This window comes from Priapulus caudatus, unplaced genomic scaffold (genome assembly GCF_000485595.1).
Source record: "Priapulus caudatus unplaced genomic scaffold, Priapulus_caudatus-5.0.1 Scaffold298, whole genome shotgun sequence".
NCBI classification, from domain to species: domain Eukaryota; kingdom Metazoa; phylum Priapulida; class Priapulimorpha; order Priapulimorphida; family Priapulidae; genus Priapulus; species Priapulus caudatus.
Window position 1 is genome coordinate 254,381 of NW_014577359.1, and position 19,574 is coordinate 273,954.

The window sequence follows — 19,574 nt, forward strand, 5'->3', positions numbered from 1 at the left end:
CCTCGTGTGACTGTGCCATCGCAACAGCGGCTCCCTCGTTAAAACCATTAATGCAAGGTTGTGGCAGTGTGTGTGTTGAATGGCATAACCAACACATTTATTGAATCAATTGCAAAGGTGTCATAGCCTCAGCTTGAATAGAGAAAGGAAGAAACATCACTTGTGTGTTGGTGATGGATTACATTACAAACGGTTCTTTTTATTTTAGTGGCATGGTCTTTAATGGAGGAGTGGTGGGGAAGGCATATAGAGGCCTCATATGCAGCTTTGAATACTCAGCAGGTGTGACAATGGTGAGCAAGACTAACCATGGTGTGCACATGAATGAATGCTAATTAATTTGTGACAGGTGCTTCCTAACGATTAAGTTTTACTTCATGAATTTCTTCCTGAGGTTTCGTGATGTTATAGTTGTTAATCAAAATCAATACCATTAGATGGATTCTGTTGAAAATGTCTTTGTCCTGTAAGACAGCTGTTACGTTTACTATGCATGCCACATACAATGTTGGTTGATGGGGGCCACATGTTCAGAATATTATATGTGGCATAACTACATTCTTTGTGCCATGCAAAAATTTTGCATCAAAAGATTTTGTTTACGTGTAGATTTTATGTATTTAACGTTCTTTCTAACATATTTTGTTAGGATCACAGTAGACTCGTGCTGCCAGTGGCTACGACGCTTGCACACGAGCTAGGTCACAACTTTGGCATGGAACATGACATAGACAGCTGTGAATGCCCAGAGAAGAAGTGCATCATGTCTCCCTCGTCTGGGTATGTTCCGTGGGCATGTTCTATATTCAGTGCAGCATAAATTGAGCTCTAACGTGGGATTTGTCTGTTATGTGTACGTGTGACATAAACTTTGGATTGTAAATCTGTTCAATTAATTACATATACTTCGATCAGTGACCATTAAATGAATTTCGCAAATTTGGCAAGCATGAAAGTGCTCAGTTTACTTCTCACATGCGCTCTCAGAAGCTTTTACACTATGTGCAGGACACTGATAAGATGTTCCATTGTCTACAATTGGAGATAGGCACAATTATTACTGTCACGCTACTGCACTGTGCTGCAGTAGTTATTTGCGGCAATAATGCTAGAAATTATTACGTCATAAATGTTCAAGCCGAATAGGCAAGACTTTGAGTCTCACCCAAGTAGAATCATCTCGTAGTAGATGGCGTTGAAAATCCCATTTATTGCATAAGCTAATGAAATCGCTAACATCTGTATTGCCAGTTAGACGCACTTCGAATTATCCTGCCATAAAACTCACGATGTCGAAAGCAGCATAACGAAGGAACTTTCGTCAGATGTTCGTTACGTCAGATGTCTGTTTTGTGACTGTGTCGTGTGTCACTCGGCTGTTTTAGGTCTTTCATACCAAGGCACTGGTCAGCGTGCTCCTACAGATACTGGAAGAAGTCGCTGCGCAGGGAGCTTGACTACTGCCTGCACAACAAGCCGTATCACATATTTGAGAGTCCCATGTGTGGAAATGGTTATGTAGAGGAAGGAGAAACGTGTGACTGCGGGCTGCCGGAGGTTAGAAAAAAAAACACTCATCTGGTTTTTGGTTATGTTGATGTAAAAGTAGGAAATAGTAGAATTTCATTGTGTTAGTTGCTATCGAATCGATGCTCGCATGTTCTCTATCACATAATAGTCGTAACTCATTAAATAAGTTCATTCGGTTGGCAGACTAATATATATAACAGGGTTAATTGTTACTCAACCATGAAAATTTACAATTTCACGGTTGAGTAACAAATAACCTTGTTATATACATAATAGTCGTGCTTATGGGTGCCTGCAAACTTCATGAACAAGATGAGTGCAGAAAAAGAAATGTGTCCACCAAAGTGCTTGATTTCTGGTATGTATCTCTGTGACTTGTGAATAATGAATGGCATGACTTGATAATGTCATAACCTACCCTAATCTGTACGAAGAAATTAGCAACATTGCTTTTCTAATTTATTTGGACCCATGAGAATTTTTTAGCAAAATTTTAAAAACCCAAATTTTTTTATGGTTTTCAAAAATTAACCCACTATGTCCACATGAGCCCAAATTAGCACATGGGCTCCTAAATGGAACGTTCATTATTACATGCAAATTCGACTGATATTATAAAGCCATGTCCACCTTTTGGTAGCCACAGCAGATCTGTGTGCTTACACCGCATAGCACTATACCCTAACATTTTTAGCCATTTATGTTTTTGCAGACATGCTTGCCCACTTGGAAAAATAACTCTAAAAAAACAGTGTTCAGTAAAAGTCAATTTCAAAAAGGCACTTTAGTTAGAGATGTCATAATGCATAGGGCAATTCTCCGATCAGCCCACTCTAGCAACTAGCAAACTAATTGTCACCGTTTGAAGTTTAGCCTGAGATAAACCTAGCTAGGCTGGTGGGTAATTTGCTTTTTGCTAAGTAATGAACGCTTACGTCATACGTATGTTGACTCCTTATCAATCGAGATTTTTGACACGCACAAAACATGCACTCTCCACTTTCCATGCGAACGAACAATTCATAATATGTACCGCGCGATGTTGAATGGGTTTTAAACTACGCAGCGTATCCTGCTGTGAATCAAAAGGTCTGACGTCAATCGGCACTGCTACGCTACGTGACGTGGTCCATTACTTGCTAGCTGTGATTGCTATATATAAACGTTCCCATTTCAGTTCTGTGACAGCCCCTGCTGCAACGCGACGTCATGCCAGATCTACCCTAACGCCACCTGTGCGACGGGTATGTGCTGTGATCTGACCACGTGCAAGGTACGAATGAATTTATGAGCAGGATCTTGACGGCTACCTGAACCTCCCGTCTAGTAACTGTGTAAAGCTACATGTATAGGCAACACGCACGCACGCACGCACGCACGCACGCACGCACGCACGCACGCACACATGCACACATACATTATATGTCTGCACTTCAGCAAGATCTCGCATACAAACAGGTTTCATTACACTTAGAAAACAAGCGACGCGCTAACTTTATTTTGCGACGCTAATTCAGTTTGATCTAATTATGACTCATCTGGCGAGCATCGAGTTTAATATCAATTATGCAGGCAATTATAATCAAGTAAATCAGCTACGTGGATTAAGAATGATGTATCCACGGAAGCATGAAATGCATGTCTAACCAGTTTTATGCTATTGCGATGTCTAACCAGTTTTTTGCTAGCTATTGTGGTGTCGGCTAGCCGGCCATTTTTAATTGTTGGTTGCGTGTGGCTGTTGTTTACAGCACAAGCCACCCGCGACACTGTGCAGACAAGCTGTCAGTGAATGTGACCTGCCTGAGTTTTGTCGCGGTGATTCACTGAACTGTCCCGATGACGTGCATGTGCAGGATGGAGAGGGATGCGCAGCTGGCAAAGTGAGTGTGCTGCTACCTAGGTGTCTGTCTACCTATTCTGTTTTCTATTCTATATATTCTATATTTGTCCTGTATTCTATATCTATGTCTATATTCTTTTTGGACTATGAACTTGCATAGCATAATTGCCTGCAGTTTTCTTACATACTAACAATTTTCTTCTATGGTGCTCTTCATCCTATTGGTCCCGTTCGATCGAACAATATTTCGTCTGCTTTTGAAAACGCCAATTCTAGTTGTATCTGTTATTTTATTATGTTCTGTTGTATTATTATATCTGTTCTGTATTATTGAATATGGGGCTGCTCGATGTTGCTGTAATTTAGATACACACGTGCAAAATTTACTGCACTAGCTGCTGTCTTTTATATATCTTTAAGGTGTGATTATATGTTGGCCGTCCTGTGCATAGTCCTGTGTGCAGCCCTGAGAACTTCAACTAGTGAATGCTGCTGTGGAGTTATCATGATAATTTATGTGTGAGATGGTATCTAACTAATGCTAAGCGGTCTACGTATCCACTGCTGTGTCCGTAATATGTGCCCTCGCTCAACAGGCGTACTGCTACGATGGGACGTGCTCGTCACATGAGAGTCAGTGCAAACGGATCTGGGGACCGACTGGCCGGGTATCAGCCTCAGAGTGCTTTGACCATAACCTCCGTGGCACCGAGAGGGGCAACTGCGGTTACTTCCGCAACAACAAAACCTTCACCGCCTGCATGCAGGAGTAAGCTCTCAATTTCAAGTTTTAAAATTAGAAATCTCAAATTTTAAGTTGTCAATTTTCTGTGAGGGATTGCCATGTATCGTTTTTCTCCTTCCCTACTGTACAGAGCTAGTTGAATGCTTGATACCGTATCAACTGCATGGCCAAATTATTGGTGATTGAAGTGAGATGTGACCTATTTCACAGTGCAGATGCCAGGTTTACTCATGTTTTTAGAAACTGATAAGATTTTTCTAGCAAATGCAATGGCTGTAAACCACCAAAGTCACTGCCTTTCCTAGTATATTAGCTATGGTAAAAATAAGTGGCTGTTGGCACTGATATACGGACTACAGCATATTGGTAAAGAAGATATGAGAAACCAGCATTCAGTTCAGGGAGGTATAATAGCATGTGTTTTTCTTGCCATTTATTCACTAGTATATGTTGTGATTTTGTGGGCGTTTGTTGGACTAACGTTCTGTTCTTTGCTTGTGTTCTAGAAACATCATGTGCGGCTTGCTACACTGCACACATCTGAACGAGCGCACAGAGCTGGGTATGGAGTCCGTGACACGGCTCTCACGCTCCTTCATACACTCTCAGCACGGCAGTGCTATTCTACCCTGCCACACCGCAATGATAGATCTCGGCTTGAACAATAGGGACCCGGGACTCACTCCCAATGGAGCCAAGTGTGGTGACAACATGGTTAGTCCATTGCATCGGTTGTTATAGTTGTGTAATTACACACTGATCTGGGTAGGGTAACTCTATTTATGTTGTCGATGTTAATATTATGTATGCATATGTGCGCGCATGTGTACAGTCAATCCTGGATATAACAGCTACTCAAGGGAAAGTGTAAAAGGGGCCTTTATATATAGGTGGTATTTCTATAGAGGTAGGCAGCCGTTGTTAATTCTTGCCATGGGAGATCTACGTGTATATGAACGGTGCGTGAAGGTATATGAAGTGGGATGAATGGTAATGCATGAGAAGGTAGGGGTGAATGAAGGTGAAAAAGAAGGGGGAAAGGGGAAAGGAGTGAATGTAGGAGGAAAAGGAAGGGGGAAAGGAGTGAATGAAGGAGGAAAAGGAAGGGGGAAAGGAGTGTATGTAGGAGGAAAAGAGGAAAATTGTGGGAAAGTGGAGGAGGAAGGAGGATAGGAGAGTTTTATACATCCTTGAACCTACTGTGTAATTCTGTTTTGACTGTTTAGGAGACATGTGTAGAGTCTTTCAGTTATTTGCATTGTGATGAACTTAAATGCTCCTTTTCAGATTTCTCCTCTGAGTAATAGTCCAGACTTGCTTCATAATCAGTAGTGCAATCCTTGTCATTATAAGTACCCATCATTGTAATCAGTATTCCAATGAACTTCTTTTATTCAGGTTCCATATGCATGCAATCGTGCGTGCGTGTGTGTGCATATGACTTTTATAATTAGCGTATAGTCTCTATTTATTTACATTGCCTTTCAGATGTGCATTAACGAGTCATGTCAGAGTGTAGAAGATATAAAGATATTCCAGTGCCCTGAGCAATGTCACAATAAAGGGGTAAGTTGTCACATTTTATTAGCTGATGTGAATTATGGATATATGAATATTGTTGAAATGTTATTGAAATGCTCCAGCTGTCATAGGTCAGTTATTACCCAAGTATTGATCAAATTACATAAGTAAGTTTAATGATCTCATTGTTCAAATTAGATTAATCACATCATCTTCACAATGTAATAGTTTAATTTTTTATAAAAGCATACTTACTTTTTATTAGATACCTTCGTGTCTATCAAGTTATTCTATCAATAGCCCATCTAATCTCATTTTGGTTTAATTAATGTAGGTTTGCAACAATAGAGGGCACTGCCACTGTATTGAGGGTTATTCGCCTCCACTATGCGATGTTCCTGGCTTGGGAGGAAGCATCGATAGCGGGCCACCTCTCACCAGCATAAGACCCAGTCGACTGTTGGTCATCCTACTGTGCCTTTTCGTCAGCATTAGCTTTCTCATAGTCGCAGTGCTAGTCGTCATATTTAAGCATAAGGGACTGCGAGATTGGATGGTGCTGAACAGTGCAAAGAAGACGAAAAAGCAAGCCTTCATGTATGTGTTTACTATCTCATAAGGCAATATCTTGTTTAACCGTAAAAAGTTCGTTGTTTAGAGTTTCATCAGCACATTTTAATGGTCCTTATTAAACACATTACTGCATTAGGTATACACTTTAGATTAATTTTTGATTTACATTCAACCACACTAGAAACATTTTCAAAAGCATTAGCAACAGTTTTATAAAGTTACAAAGATTAGATACATCGTATTGTGCGGTACCGTGAAAAATGAGTTCAAGGCTATTGAAACTATCAAGTTATTGTTTTCTCATGGCCACCTTCATACAACTCTCCCGGAATATCTTTACTATGGCAGTGAACATTTTTGCAAGGGCTTCATTTGCTAACTATGCGATAGACTAACGGTCGTATAACTTGCATCACGCGCTCATTCCGAATGATTGCGTAAATATCAGAATAAATTTTAATTAAAATAAAAAAAATATTAATTACGAATGTAAACATCGTGTCGTTTCCTTCTCGTAATCAGGTCGTCGAGCAGCGTCGTAAAAACACCGAGGAAGACGCCGTCGATGACGTCGAAGCCCATCGCGTCGGTGCCCTCATTCAAGATGAACAACGGAGTGACGAGCCCGACGTGCGACGTGCCCGTGCGTCCGGCGCCGGCCGTCCCTCTGCCATCGCGGCCGTCGTTCAACAAGGCCGACATCGGGCGACCGGTCGCCAACGGCGTGGCGCCGTCCGCCGACCTGCAGCCGCTGCTGCCTCCGCCGCCGCAGCAGCAGCATCACGCGGTGCATCGAACGCACAGCGTCGCTCTGCCCGCGAAGCCGCACCCGCCGACCGTCGCCAAGTCGTACTCGCAGCGCGACGACGCGGGCGGCGCGATGAGGCGCCCCCTGCTGCGACGCGGCAGCTCGTCGACGCCGGAGACGGACCGCCGCGACCCTCTGCCGCCCGTCGGCGGGCCGATTGGCCGGCAGAGGGACCGAGGAGGAGGACCGTCGCTGCCGAGCTACGACCAGGCGGTCGGCGTGGTGGACGCGCAGGGCGACGGCGCGCCGGCGAGCTCGTTCGCGAGGTACCCGTGGTCGCGGAAGCCCCACCAGCACGGGATGCTGCCGCACGGCGCGCTCGCGGAGGATGACGAGGAGGCGGCGGGCGCGCACGCTGCAGTAGCCAACTCGCTGAGCGGAGACATCGACGAGGCGCTCCTGCAGAGGAACATACCGCCGGTGAGACCGCTGCCGAAGATGAACCGGCCGCGGTCGAGCGCCGGCGATCAGCAGCACGTCGCGCGGTCCCCGCCACCGAAGCCTAGTCCGCCGCGTCTCGGCGCCGCGGTGCAGCCGCACAACCCTCTGCACGTGCAGATTTCAGCCAAAGAACGTCCCGCGCAGCCGCAGAGGCCCAGTCCCGTCTACTCGGCGAGCTCGGACGTGATGCCGCTAGCCGGCGGTCATCCGGCCGGGCGGGCGGCGTCTTTCGATAGGGGCGCTGCAGCGCTCGGTCGCAGCGCACCCAGGAGATCCGGCAGCGACAGAACTTCGCCGTACACCGCCGGCGCGACGATGAAATCCTTCAAACCGTCGCCGCCGCCGCCGCTGTCGTCGTCGATGACGAGCTTCAAGCCGCCGCCGTCGTCGGCGCCACCTGGCGGCAGGAGCACGCTCGGCAGGAGCGCGAGCGTGGCGGAGGCGAGCCACGCGGGGGCGCCGGCGTCGGCGGTGCGGCGGAGCGCGAGCGCGCTGCCCAGCCAGCCCTCGCTGCCCGTCTACCAGAACGTGCCGCGGACGCTGAAGCGGTCGGCGTCGCAGCGACCGACAAAGCCGCCGCCGGGGCCGCCGGTGCCGCGGCGCGGGGGCAGCCTGACGCGCGACGCGTCACCGCCACGAGTCTACGGCGTCAGCGACGACGAGAGCGAGCACTACTACAACACGCGCGCCGGCGACAGCCTCTACTGCAACGACGTGCTGGGAGCGCGCGACACGCTGGCCGAGGCCGAGGAGGAGGAGGAGGAGGAGGACTACTATCAGGACGTGCAGGCGCCCGACTGGTACAACGCGAACAACAACCACAAGTGCGAGCGGCGCGGCGGCGCGGCGGACGGCGGTCGCGGCGCGGCGGCGCGTTACGCGATGACCAAGGTTGACCTTCCCGTGAAGGCGGCCCTGCGAGTGGGCCGCGCTGCCAGCTCGCTGGGCGCGCTCTCGGTGTTGGAGCGCGCGAAGAAACTGGGCAGTCTGTTCGGATCGTCGTCGTCGGCCGCGCTAGAAGGTCGAGACCAACGAACACTCGCGGCGAGTGAAGAAGGATCGACTCCGGCGAGAGGTGCCGCATATACCTAACCCGCAGTCATAGTGTAGATCAGAGCGTGTTGCATCAGTCCTTATGCATTCGATAGTTCTGTTCTAGTGTTGGTAGTGCATACAATTTTTCTTTTCTTTGGATAAAGCTTCGATTTTATCCAGTGTTATGAAGATACGGATAGATAAGATCAGCTAGTGCTTGTGGAAAAGTATCTTCAGTGATTTTCCGTTCTGAGGTGATGTTCAATTGATAAATATCTGTTTGGTGTCATTGGATAACATGGTCGATTTATTACTTGTTGATGGTTTTCAATTAGTTATACCAATTTTGAACATCGAATGGGAGAGAAATATCGAATCTGGATTGATTTTTTCCCTTGAGTTGTGTGCATGTATTTAATTTATATGTATATTATTTTCATATATATATGTATTGAATGCCAATATGTATACTGTATATATACCAACATATTTGATTTCGCAATGTAAACCTATTAATTGGATTACATAACGTGATTCAAACAAATTTTTAGATCCCTATTGAAATTATCAGTTATATATTACTATATCAAAGTACTCGTTATACATGAAGGCATACAATCTTTCCTAGTCGACAACATGATTTTCATATTGATATCGTATAAGATTTCATCAGTTCATCTCTAGTCGCAGGAAATAATCAAGTGCGATTTTTTTACCATCAGTGTATAAAATCGACCATGAGATTTAATGAAATTATCCATTTCACAAAATAGATTTGGGAAAATTCTTGGGTGGTTGATTTAGGTAATTTAAAACAATTGAGGAGATTAATTGCCATATAATTGGTTGTGTTGTAGTGCAATACGAGTATTTTATCAAAAGGTTGTGAGAGGAAGGCATACATCTATAGTCAAACAGTTACCATTGTCAGCTGATATTAATTGTCTTCAGCACATATGTATCAGCGTCCCCACATAATGGCTGTCGATGTCATTAAGGCTTGCCTTTTATTAATTTTCATTTGCCTCCAATACAAGCGAGTAGCACATTGGGATTAGCATAACGTTTATCTGAAACATAATTTGAAGAAGTGCATCCACTATATAGCTAGATCAAACTACCCAGTCAATTTTTAAATGCGAGTCTGAGTAATATTTTGAAGATAATCATCTTTCATTTGTGTATACGCTGTTACTATAATTATCGCGTGTATTTATTTTTTTCATCGTTTGTGATTCGTGACCTTCATGGCATATTTATCCCATATTCGCAAGAGTTGGTCGGTGGCGCATTAAAGCATGACACCCAAAAATGTAATATTGGGTGAATATACATATATATATATATATATATATATATAATATAATATATATATATCATATATATATATATGTAAAGTTAGACCATTGTACGCTAAAGAGTACCACTGTTGGTTATCAGAAACCCAAAGTTTTTATAGCGGTGTGATATAGCCAGTGGGTGACTTCTTTTGATCTGTTGCATTTGATACCATTACTTTTAGTTCAAATCAAAGCTTGTGAAAAGTGTGTATATTCACGTGTATCTGGATGAGCGATGGTCCGTAGAGCAAACCTGTCCCTTTTCAAGTCCACAAAGACCATGCAGGTTTTACGTGCGTAGGATTTCTAGAATATTTGCGTAATAATGTGTGTGCGCGCGCCGTCGTGCGTGCATTGTGTGTGTGTGCGTGTGTATTTTTACGGATGAGTGTAAAACGTTACACACTGTATAGTCCGTAAATTGCTGTTTGGAGAAAGCCAAACTGTTAACGACTAACTAAGTAATTCGTACAATAATTTATATGGAATATTTGGACTACCTATGAGTACAAATGATACAACATGCGAATACGTTCTTTGTAGCATTTAGAGTATTTTCGTTATTCACAGTGGCCTATCTTTTTATCTAAACATTGCCACAAAAATATGAAGGAAAAAATCTGCAAGAGCAATACAAAGTGCTATTTATTTTATACCCCTAATCTTTGGTGTTTTGCACAGTGCTGTGCAGGAAACGGAGCTGAGTTGGCACACTGAGGTAGAGGGGACGAGAAAGAAAGGAAAGAAATAGAGAGAAAGCGCCACGCGCGAGTGAGTGAGTGTGAGTGTGGAGTGTGTGTGTGAGTAGGAAGAGAGACACACAGAAGAGAGAGAGACAGAGAGAGAAGAGAGAGAGAGAGAGAAGAGAGAGAGAGGGGGAGAGAGAGAGAGAGAGAGGAGAGAGAGAGGAGAGAGAGCGAGAGAGAGAGAGAGAGAGAGAGAGAGAGAGAGAGAGAGAGCTCAAGCATAGTGTCGCCACGAGACATACCAACCGCTGTCAGGTTAAAAAGAAGTATTGCGATGTGGTTCAGTTGATCTGAAATAGGATGCGATAGATGCCGCTATTGAAGTCTGGAGTCTAGCGAACAAAGCATTGCACTACTCTGAAATAACGCGTGCGCCCATAGCCGTTTACATGGCTATAGGAGTCAAGTCATTCGGCCTAAGTCATTCATAATCACTGTAAATATTTAACAGTCTCAGCCACACTGAGGTGGCATTATTGTATCGTTTGCTTAGAATGCGAATTTGTGTTGCACGCGCGTATTTTACAGATGTGTGCTACTTTTATAAAGAGATTATTTCCATTGTTGCGGCGTTGATCCTTTTTTATGTACTACTGCTTTCATAATGTGCCAATCGTGCGTGTGAGCGCTAGAAACGGCAAGACGCGTTTTTTATTCATTGTACATACGCCATTAATTCTTGTGCTTGCTTTCATTCGTAAGGGTTGTGTGATTGATATAATATGTATTTACACACACGTATGTATAGACACCGCGACTATGTGAATTATCATTCAGTCATTATAATATAGTAGGATGCATTAGTCATATGCTAGTTGTATTCAGTATTGCTAAACGGTAAGTCAGTTAGAAGTGTGGCCGTGGATTGTTACGAAGGTAGGGGGTGGGTGTCATGCATACCTACCGTGTGCATAATTAGTAGTATGCGCAGTTTACTTTTATGCTATCATCTGTACAAGACAGAGAAAAGTATAGAAACGCGTGAGTATGGAGTAAGAACAGTTTTTTTTCGAGCGCAACTGCTGTTGGACAGAGGGATTTGCACGAATTTTTATGAGCGAAAGGAATTTCAGTAACCGTTGGTGTTATGTGTTATGTTTACCCTTAATTGTGTACTGAGTAAAGATGTTGCTAGTAAAAAACTATCTGTTGCGGTATGTGTGCTGAGAAGAAGTCGTCCACCCGGGGCGCATTCTCTACTCATGTATCTCTGTGTAAGTGTGACATTGGGCAATAAAATGTCTCAGCTAAATTACCACATAGCTTATGGTCATCGTAACGCTGTGTTGAACGATGCGATGCAGCCGAATTTTCGTTGCCAATTTTCTCATAACCAGAATGCAATGAGCTGTGAGGTATACAGTTCTTCGCTGTAATATATATCCCCTCTGTTTTTAGCATTTCCAAGTGGTGAACGTATCAGTTTGAAATATTTTCGTTACACCTATGGTTACGGCCGGAGACGGTAATTCTTATGACACTTTGTCAAGATTTTCGGCTATATTATAGTATGAATGCATGTGCGTAGCTATTATAAATGCTATGCAATTAATGGGCTTATAAAAGTGTTATATCTCTTCTAATTGTCTGCTATTTTGTTTATTTGTTTATCTGTAAAACCCGTTCCTGTCTCTCTCGAGTCTCCCTACCTTCCTTTGCGCTTATCTTCTTTCCTCCACTCGTCACACTTCTATATCCCCCATATATTGTATCTTTCTTCTTCTTTTTCTTCTTCTTCTCGTCCCTTTTCTTCGACTTCTTCCTTCCCCCTCTTTGTGCTCTAGCTCTCTCGTTACCTCATGCTCTCCCTATCTTGCTCTCTTATGCGTGCACGCACGCACGCACGCACGCACGCACACATTTGCTCTCTCCTACTCGATATCTATCACTGTCTCCTCTTCTCCACTATTCTTTCTTTCCTTCTTGCTCTCCTACACTTATTTAACATTTTGAACTCGTTCACAATCTTTCTTATGTTCTAACTAACATAATTTCGAATTATGTCTCGGTTCACTTCTGATAATTCATTCAATCACGTAAAAATAAACACATCACAACATATAAGTAAAAATACTTTTCTTGACATAACTTGATCATCGCCGCTAAATAACATTTTTTTTAAACTGAAAACGCGTATGAACTCGGTTAATTGTGCTGGATGAGTTAAATATTATCTGTAACATACAGTTGTAATAACACGAAGGAACTAGTTTTATTCGGATCATGATGCGCACTAACAAATATTTACACACTACAATACATGCAATCAGATGCAATGATTAAAACTTGATCATATGATAGAATATAATATGGAATGGTTCGCATTGCGAATGAATGAGCGCGAAAGAGTTGTAATCGTGGCCCAGCTCTCTGCTTATTTTGGCCTTCATTATAATAATATATTTGGTTGAAATCGGCTACATCTTCACATGCGTCAGAACTAGCAGTTCGCGTCCGTCACCTTGATTGACATTAGTCTCGTTTACGTATAGATATTATCAAGAGCTCATAATAGAGAGCTCTCTATTATGAGCTCTTGATATTACGCATCTCTTGGATACTATGGTAGCAGTGGGCCGATGTTTGCCAGGTTAACGGCTGCAGCAGTCGGTGGGCTTTTTATTCTACTACCTATTCGGATGGAACACGCTCCGTTAGGTTACGCCAACGCTACCTGGCGAAGCTTACTGTTCACCCTGTCTAACAGTGAAGTTGAGATATCCATTCAACCGATATCGATTATATCGATTGTATTATGTGTTATGTTATAGCTGACCGTACTAGTGCGCCTATACAGACTTGTGCCATAAAAACGCGACTAGTTTATTTCGAAACTCGTATATGTATATTAGCATATATATTATACATATATTATCGCGGTGCCGCTGTAAAGGAGTTTGTTTAAAGCTGCTGCATAGCACGTATTTACAATGATATCACAATTCTGAGCTCAACGTGATATCAATTTTTATCTCGAATCCTTTCAATTTCAGTAAATATGAATAACAGTTACGATAATTATTCGAGTAGCTTTGTCTAGAAGTTTGCGATTGGCCAGAATCTAACAAAATTCCTCCTAAGCCACGCACGCACCCATTCATTGAATCATTTCGCAATGCGTTAGTTTAGACCATCGTGTGAGATGAGTAGGTAATCACGGTGATCTATGTACTGCTAGTGTCGTCGTACTGACTCAATGCAGATGTGTTCGTTCGAGTTCTTCTCCGGTCGCACTCGACTCCTGATGAAGAGGAAGGCTGAGACGATTACAGCCATGGTGACCATCGCACCCATGACAGTGATGCCCCAGAGGAAGCCTGCCTTGCTGATGCACATGTTGCTCTGTTTCTTCATGGTATAGCCTATAAATGAAATTCCATTCGTGAAGAAAGCATTTTTGGTGTAGTTACGTCTAATTTGATAATAAACGTTTCTAAAATCAACCTGCAGCAGTTTTATATAGCAGATTTCAAGTTTAAACATTGTGTTAAAAAACTACACTCGTAAAGGCGAAATTTCGGACACAATTGTGCTTGTTTGGATCTTTATCTGCCGATACTTACCTTCACTGTAGTCGGGCTCTCCTGGCAGTTTGATTAATACGCCCCTGTATATGTCATTCATACGAATCTTCAAGGTCGGTTTTTTCTCGGGAGCTGATGTATTTGTTTGTGTGGGTACGAAGCTTGTAGAGTTCAAAGGAATTCCCACAAATTCGTCCGTTTCCAGAATCTCTGTACTATTACTGGGATCGTCGACGGATCGCTTCTTTCTTCCGACAGTGTTGATGTCATACGTGAAACTTCTACCACCAGCTGGCGGGCCATAGTTGCCTCCGGTTGGACCACCGAACCCAGAGCCTCGTTGGTTGTTAGTGTTGTACGATGGACGTTGAGCGCTGTAGGGTGCTGACTTTTGTCTTGATAAACAGTATTGCTACACAAACACACAAAGAAGAAAATATTGCATTCAGTCGCATTCAGTTGGTTACATTATGTACGCAGTGTAATCGTACAGAAATGTTTGAAATCAAGCACTAATTATAATTGCCAGTTATTCTTGAAAATTCGTGCTCATTCGTTTGCCTATCTTTCCAGCTATACTAATACGCTTAATTTGCTACACGGCTATGTACTCACATCGCCGCATGTTTCTTCGCAGACTTGAATGCTACACTGGAAGTAAACATTCGGCCGGTCGGGGAACTTGAACGCCTTGAAAGTGCCGTAGACGATCGATGTCGTGCCCTGCGCCTCCTTCTTCAGTATCTGTATGAACTTCGGATCAGCCGGGCAGCTGAAAAAAATTTAATAATCGATTAATATTGTCTGATCGCGCCCGCGAGTAAATAAGCGCAGTGAGATTATCAGATTGTCAACGACTAATCGATTATCAACGACTAATCGAAGACGTTATCGGTCATTCAGGGGAGATCATTATGCTGCAGGCTGCAGCACGTATCCGATCACTCCAGCTACAAATTTGTTTCAGGTACTATCGCGCGCATTAGTCAGTAGTCGCGTTATATGATTCCCAGCCAAATTTACTTAATTTTAATCACTAATTTTTACTTAATTTTTAATTTCTAAATTATATTAATTACAAGTGTTTTTTTAATTTTAATTTCTTAATTTTAATTAATATTTACTAAACGAAGATTGCCAGGATTGATTGTTTACATTGTTACCGATACGCTCTGTTTTTCGTTGTTAGAGAATGAAATCGTAGTGATGCCTACCCATATTCGTCCACGAGTTGAATCTTGCTAAGTCCGACCCCGTCATGAGCGTAGCAGTTTGTGATGATCAAGTCCCAGTGATCTAAAGGTGAATACGTCAATATACTAAATAATCCTTTGTAGACGCATCGCAATGAAATATGTGCATCGCTTGTAGGTTATAGGCCCATATGAAACTATCAATGCATGTGAAATAGCGTAGCATCTTTAATTCTTATAGAAACGTGTAATGAAATATGTTTCTCGCTCAACGGTTATCTGGTAACACATTTGTTAGGTGATTATAGATTCCCAAGCCCAGATTTTTAGTACTGAGCACCTGTGCCACACCACACCACACCACATACCACGTACACATACCACAAAACCACCATACCACATACCACATACCACCATACCACCATACCACCATACCACATACCACATATCACCATACCACCATACCACATACCACATACCACATATCACCATACCACCATACCACATACCACATATCACCATACCACCATACCATCATACCACATACCACTGGCACATACCACCCATATACCACACCATATACTTTGAGCACAGATTTCCAAGCACACTTACTGTCGACAAGGTGGGAAATGATTAGCGTGGCGTGTTCTCCTACGACTAAGCCGTCAGTGCCTGGAGCCCATGGGTCGTGACCTTTAACCACACGCAGGATGGCTTTTGGTACAGGACTTTCCTGGGTTCCGTGGTATTCCGTTGGAATTTCTCTGAAATTACCATGTACGTGTATGAGTAATTCCCTCTGCAATCCTATTCTTAGCTTGCCGCACTGCTTAACTTTTCCTTTAAACTCATTCAAAGGCATTAAAACGTAAGTCATGATAAAACACCCGTATCACTGTGAACGCATGCGTCAGCACATCTACTTGTCTCACTGAAAAAAACCCGTGTCACCTTAGAACTGAAGACGTGAATGCATGCGCTATTGTCAACACCTTTCGCATCCTATACACACCTGTTGCAATATGCGATTTGCATCAGCTAATCAAACAGCTCAGTATAACTAGCATTATATGAATCTGTCTGATCTCAACTGATCTGAACTGTCAGTTTGAAACTGTCACGATCCGGGGGATTCTTTTCCACGTGATTTGTTTTACTTACGGCACTCGCACGCCATAGTTTAAGGTTGGGTGGTTCTCATCGCCCTTAAACTGGCAGCTGATGATGTAGGCTCTGTCCCACTCCTCTATGACGTTGTAGCGGTTTTCCACCATCACTATTATCGTGTTCTGGAACGTATTCTTGCTGCTTTCCAGATAGTCGCGTCCTCGGTAACCGGTCTGCAGAGCAATTATAACAAAATTAAGCATTAATAATATTAACTTTGCAACGATGTAAGCGTAAATGGAAACCCCATAGAGCTAACTCTGTATGCACTATAGCAGTATAGCGCAGCATTATGTTGCCGTTACATGTATATGTAGTTCTATACGGGGCCATGTCCGTATAATGGCTACATTGTTTGCGTTTTTCTCTGCTTGAGGTAGCATGCACACTGCAACTGGAAATGTGAATAGAGCTTACGCATAATCATGTACCCCTTTCAGTGTTCCTTGTATGTGGTGGGTACATTTATAATAAATTATTAAATATCAGAGATTTTTCAGATCTAACAGAGCTTGACCCAATGCCCTGGTATAATGCCGTAAGCCAGTTTACGTGCCTTACGCGAGCCCATATGATTGTATGAAGGCATTTGATCTGTATAGTAACGAGTCGCGCTATAATCCAGAATAAACGCAACTCGCGCTTACCTATGATCGTGTTCACAAACATCAGTTAACTATTTAATGAATTGACGAATAATTAATCTACTAATAATTATCTACGCTTTCAGTTTTCGACATTCGAGTACCTCTGTTATAGGATATTACCAATGCTTGTATGTAATAGCGTTAAAAATAATATTTGCTCAGTTACCATTTACACATGGTGAGTCGCATATGCTGCGTAGCATAGGTTTAAAAAAAGATGTAAATAAGACATCATTTAATTACTTATCAGCGGCTGTAATAACGCCGGTTAGACCTCATACCGCAATGACATATCTTAGTGGAAGACAAATTAAGAAGAACCCTTAAAAGGCTAATCAAAACGATTTAAGCGCGTTTGCTGTGACGACCTAGATAGCCAATTTCGTATGCTCACTGTCATTATTATACGTTTACTACTATATTATCAGGAGTCTATCAATAGTCTATTGATAGACTCCTGATATTATATACTTACACCTATATTATACGCTTACTTCTATATTATACGCTTACTCCTATATTATACGCTTACTCCTATATTATACGCTTACTCCTATATTATACGCTTACTCCTATATTATACGCTTACTCCTATATTATACGCTAACTCCTATATTATACACTTACGTCGTCTAGTTCGACGGTTCCGCACCCGTCTAGCGGTATGCCGACGTACAGGTTGCTGCTGCCGGTGCCGTGAGCCACGCACTGTTCAATAGCGTAGTAACCACGCGGGTAAATACGACCCGCAAACTCCTTGTAGAACTCGAACTCGACCTGCATGGTGTTGCTGACCTTGTCACAGGTGACCTTCAACTCTGTAATGATAGCAGGGATTCATAATGTTGCTGTGATTTTCTTGAGAAAAAAATACTGTTGCGATTAATATGTTGTCTTGATAATTCGGCTGGGCTTACGCTCGTTTGATTTATTATCGAGTAGTCGTCAATTAAAACTGTTATTAACAATTTTTTTAATTAAAATTTTGTTCAATTAAAAAAAACTTTACCTTTGACCACGCTGCTGCCAGTATTGCTGCTTCCGTACCCAGTAGGCCGAGTGTACGTTCCTCCTATTCCGTTCTGAATAGGTCCGCTTCCGGAGCCGTACGCAGTACCCGTGCGGCCATAGCCCTGTCCACGTCCCACCGCTCCTGAGTATCCGGCGCCACCGTAAGTGTTGCCATAACCTGCGGCGCCACCAGCGGAGAGGCCAGCTCCTCCTGCACCATATCCTCCTATTTCCTGACTTCCTCCGTACTCCGGTCCTACTCCCACCCCACCTCCGTAGCCACCCACCGCACCGCCGTATCCACCAGCCGCGCTACCCCCACCATACCCTGCCCCACTGCTACCCCCACCATACCCTGCCCCACTGCTACCCCCACCATACCCTGCCTCACTGCCACCATACCCAGCCGCGCTACCCCCGCCATACCCTGATCCACTGCTACCACCACCATAGCTGCCACTTCCCGTTCCTCCGTAGTTTCCGGCGGAGGACACGCCTGATCCGTGAGCGCTGTTGGTTGCGCTGTGCCCTCCTCCGCTGCCGCCGCCAGAGTAGCCGCCAGCGTCATCGTACCCAGAGCCGTAGTTGTACTCGTAACCCTTAGAAGCTCCGCCGCCACCGTATCCACTGTTGATCGTTCCGCCGACTCTCCCATGCGCGCCATTCGCAGGGTAGCCACCTCCGATGCCTCCTCCGTGTCCGCCGGCGCCTGTGCCGCCATACCCTGCTCCTATCCCGGCGCCTGTGCCGCCATACCCTGCTCCTATCCCGGCGCCTGTGCCGCCATACCCTGCTCCTATCCCGGCGCCACCTCCGTAGTCACCACCAGTGCTTCCATACTCTCCCCCTACGCCGTGACCACTTCCTTCCGTACCATAAGAGCCACCTCCCACTCCTCCATATCCTCCTCCTCCTCTTCCTCCTCCATATTCTCCTCCTCCTCCATATCCTCCTCCTCCTCTTCCTCCTCCATATTCTCCTCCTCCTCCATATCTTCCTCCTCCTCCATATTCTCCTCCTCTACGCCCTCCTGCTTCATACCCTTCTTCTCCGTACCCTTCTTCTACGTATCCTGCACCTCCGCTTCCCCCTCCTTCGTATCCGCCTCCTCCGTATCCCCCTCCTTCGCGTCCTCGTCCTCCGTATCCTCCTCTCCCGTATCCCCCTCCTCCTCCTCCGTGTCCCCCTCCTACTGCTCCTCCTCCTCCTCCGTGTCCCCCTCCTACTGCTCCTCCTCCTCCTCCGTGTCCCCCTCCTACTGCTCCTCCTCCTCCTCCGTGTCCCCCTCCTCCGTATCCTCCGCCTCCTCCGTGTCCTCCTCCTCCGTATCCTCCGCCTCCTCCTCCTCCGTGTCCCCCTCCTCCGTCTCCTCCGCCGCCTCCTCCGTGTCCCCCTTCTCCGTATCCTCCTTTTCCGTGCCCACCTCCATATTTCCCATAGGATGGCGTGT

General features: G+C 44.3%; 2 protein-coding genes across 2 annotated transcripts in view; one reads left to right on the top strand and one right to left on the bottom strand.

The window, feature by feature from the left end:
• Nucleotides 1-10,587, top strand: part of LOC106808704 (disintegrin and metalloproteinase domain-containing protein 12-like) — a 102,891-nt gene extending 92,304 nt beyond the window's left edge. The window contains exons 11-21 of the mRNA XM_014811533.1: nt 209-293; nt 650-780; nt 1,386-1,557; nt 2,708-2,803; nt 3,282-3,413; nt 3,970-4,142; nt 4,625-4,832; nt 5,607-5,684; nt 5,974-6,236; nt 6,735-8,285; nt 10,518-10,587. Of these exons, the coding sequence (XP_014667019.1) occupies nt 209-293; nt 650-780; nt 1,386-1,557; nt 2,708-2,803; nt 3,282-3,413; nt 3,970-4,142; nt 4,625-4,832; nt 5,607-5,684; nt 5,974-6,236; nt 6,735-8,285; nt 10,518-10,587 (2,959 nt within the window). The remainder of the gene's footprint in view (nt 1-208; nt 294-649; nt 781-1,385; nt 1,558-2,707; nt 2,804-3,281; nt 3,414-3,969; nt 4,143-4,624; nt 4,833-5,606; nt 5,685-5,973; nt 6,237-6,734; nt 8,286-10,517) is intronic.
• A 2,056-nt stretch (nt 10,588-12,643) lies between these two features.
• On the bottom strand, nt 12,644-19,278 carry LOC106808705 (the record flags this gene model as incomplete). The annotated part of the gene is made up of 8 exons (XM_014811534.1): nt 12,644-13,944; nt 14,146-14,518; nt 14,722-14,878; nt 15,321-15,402; nt 15,912-16,063; nt 16,461-16,639; nt 17,741-17,931; nt 18,123-19,278. Coding segments are annotated over 8 exons (2,478 nt in total), but the record flags the coding sequence as incomplete, so codon positions are not given.
• Nucleotides 19,279-19,574: the final 296 nt, after the last annotated feature.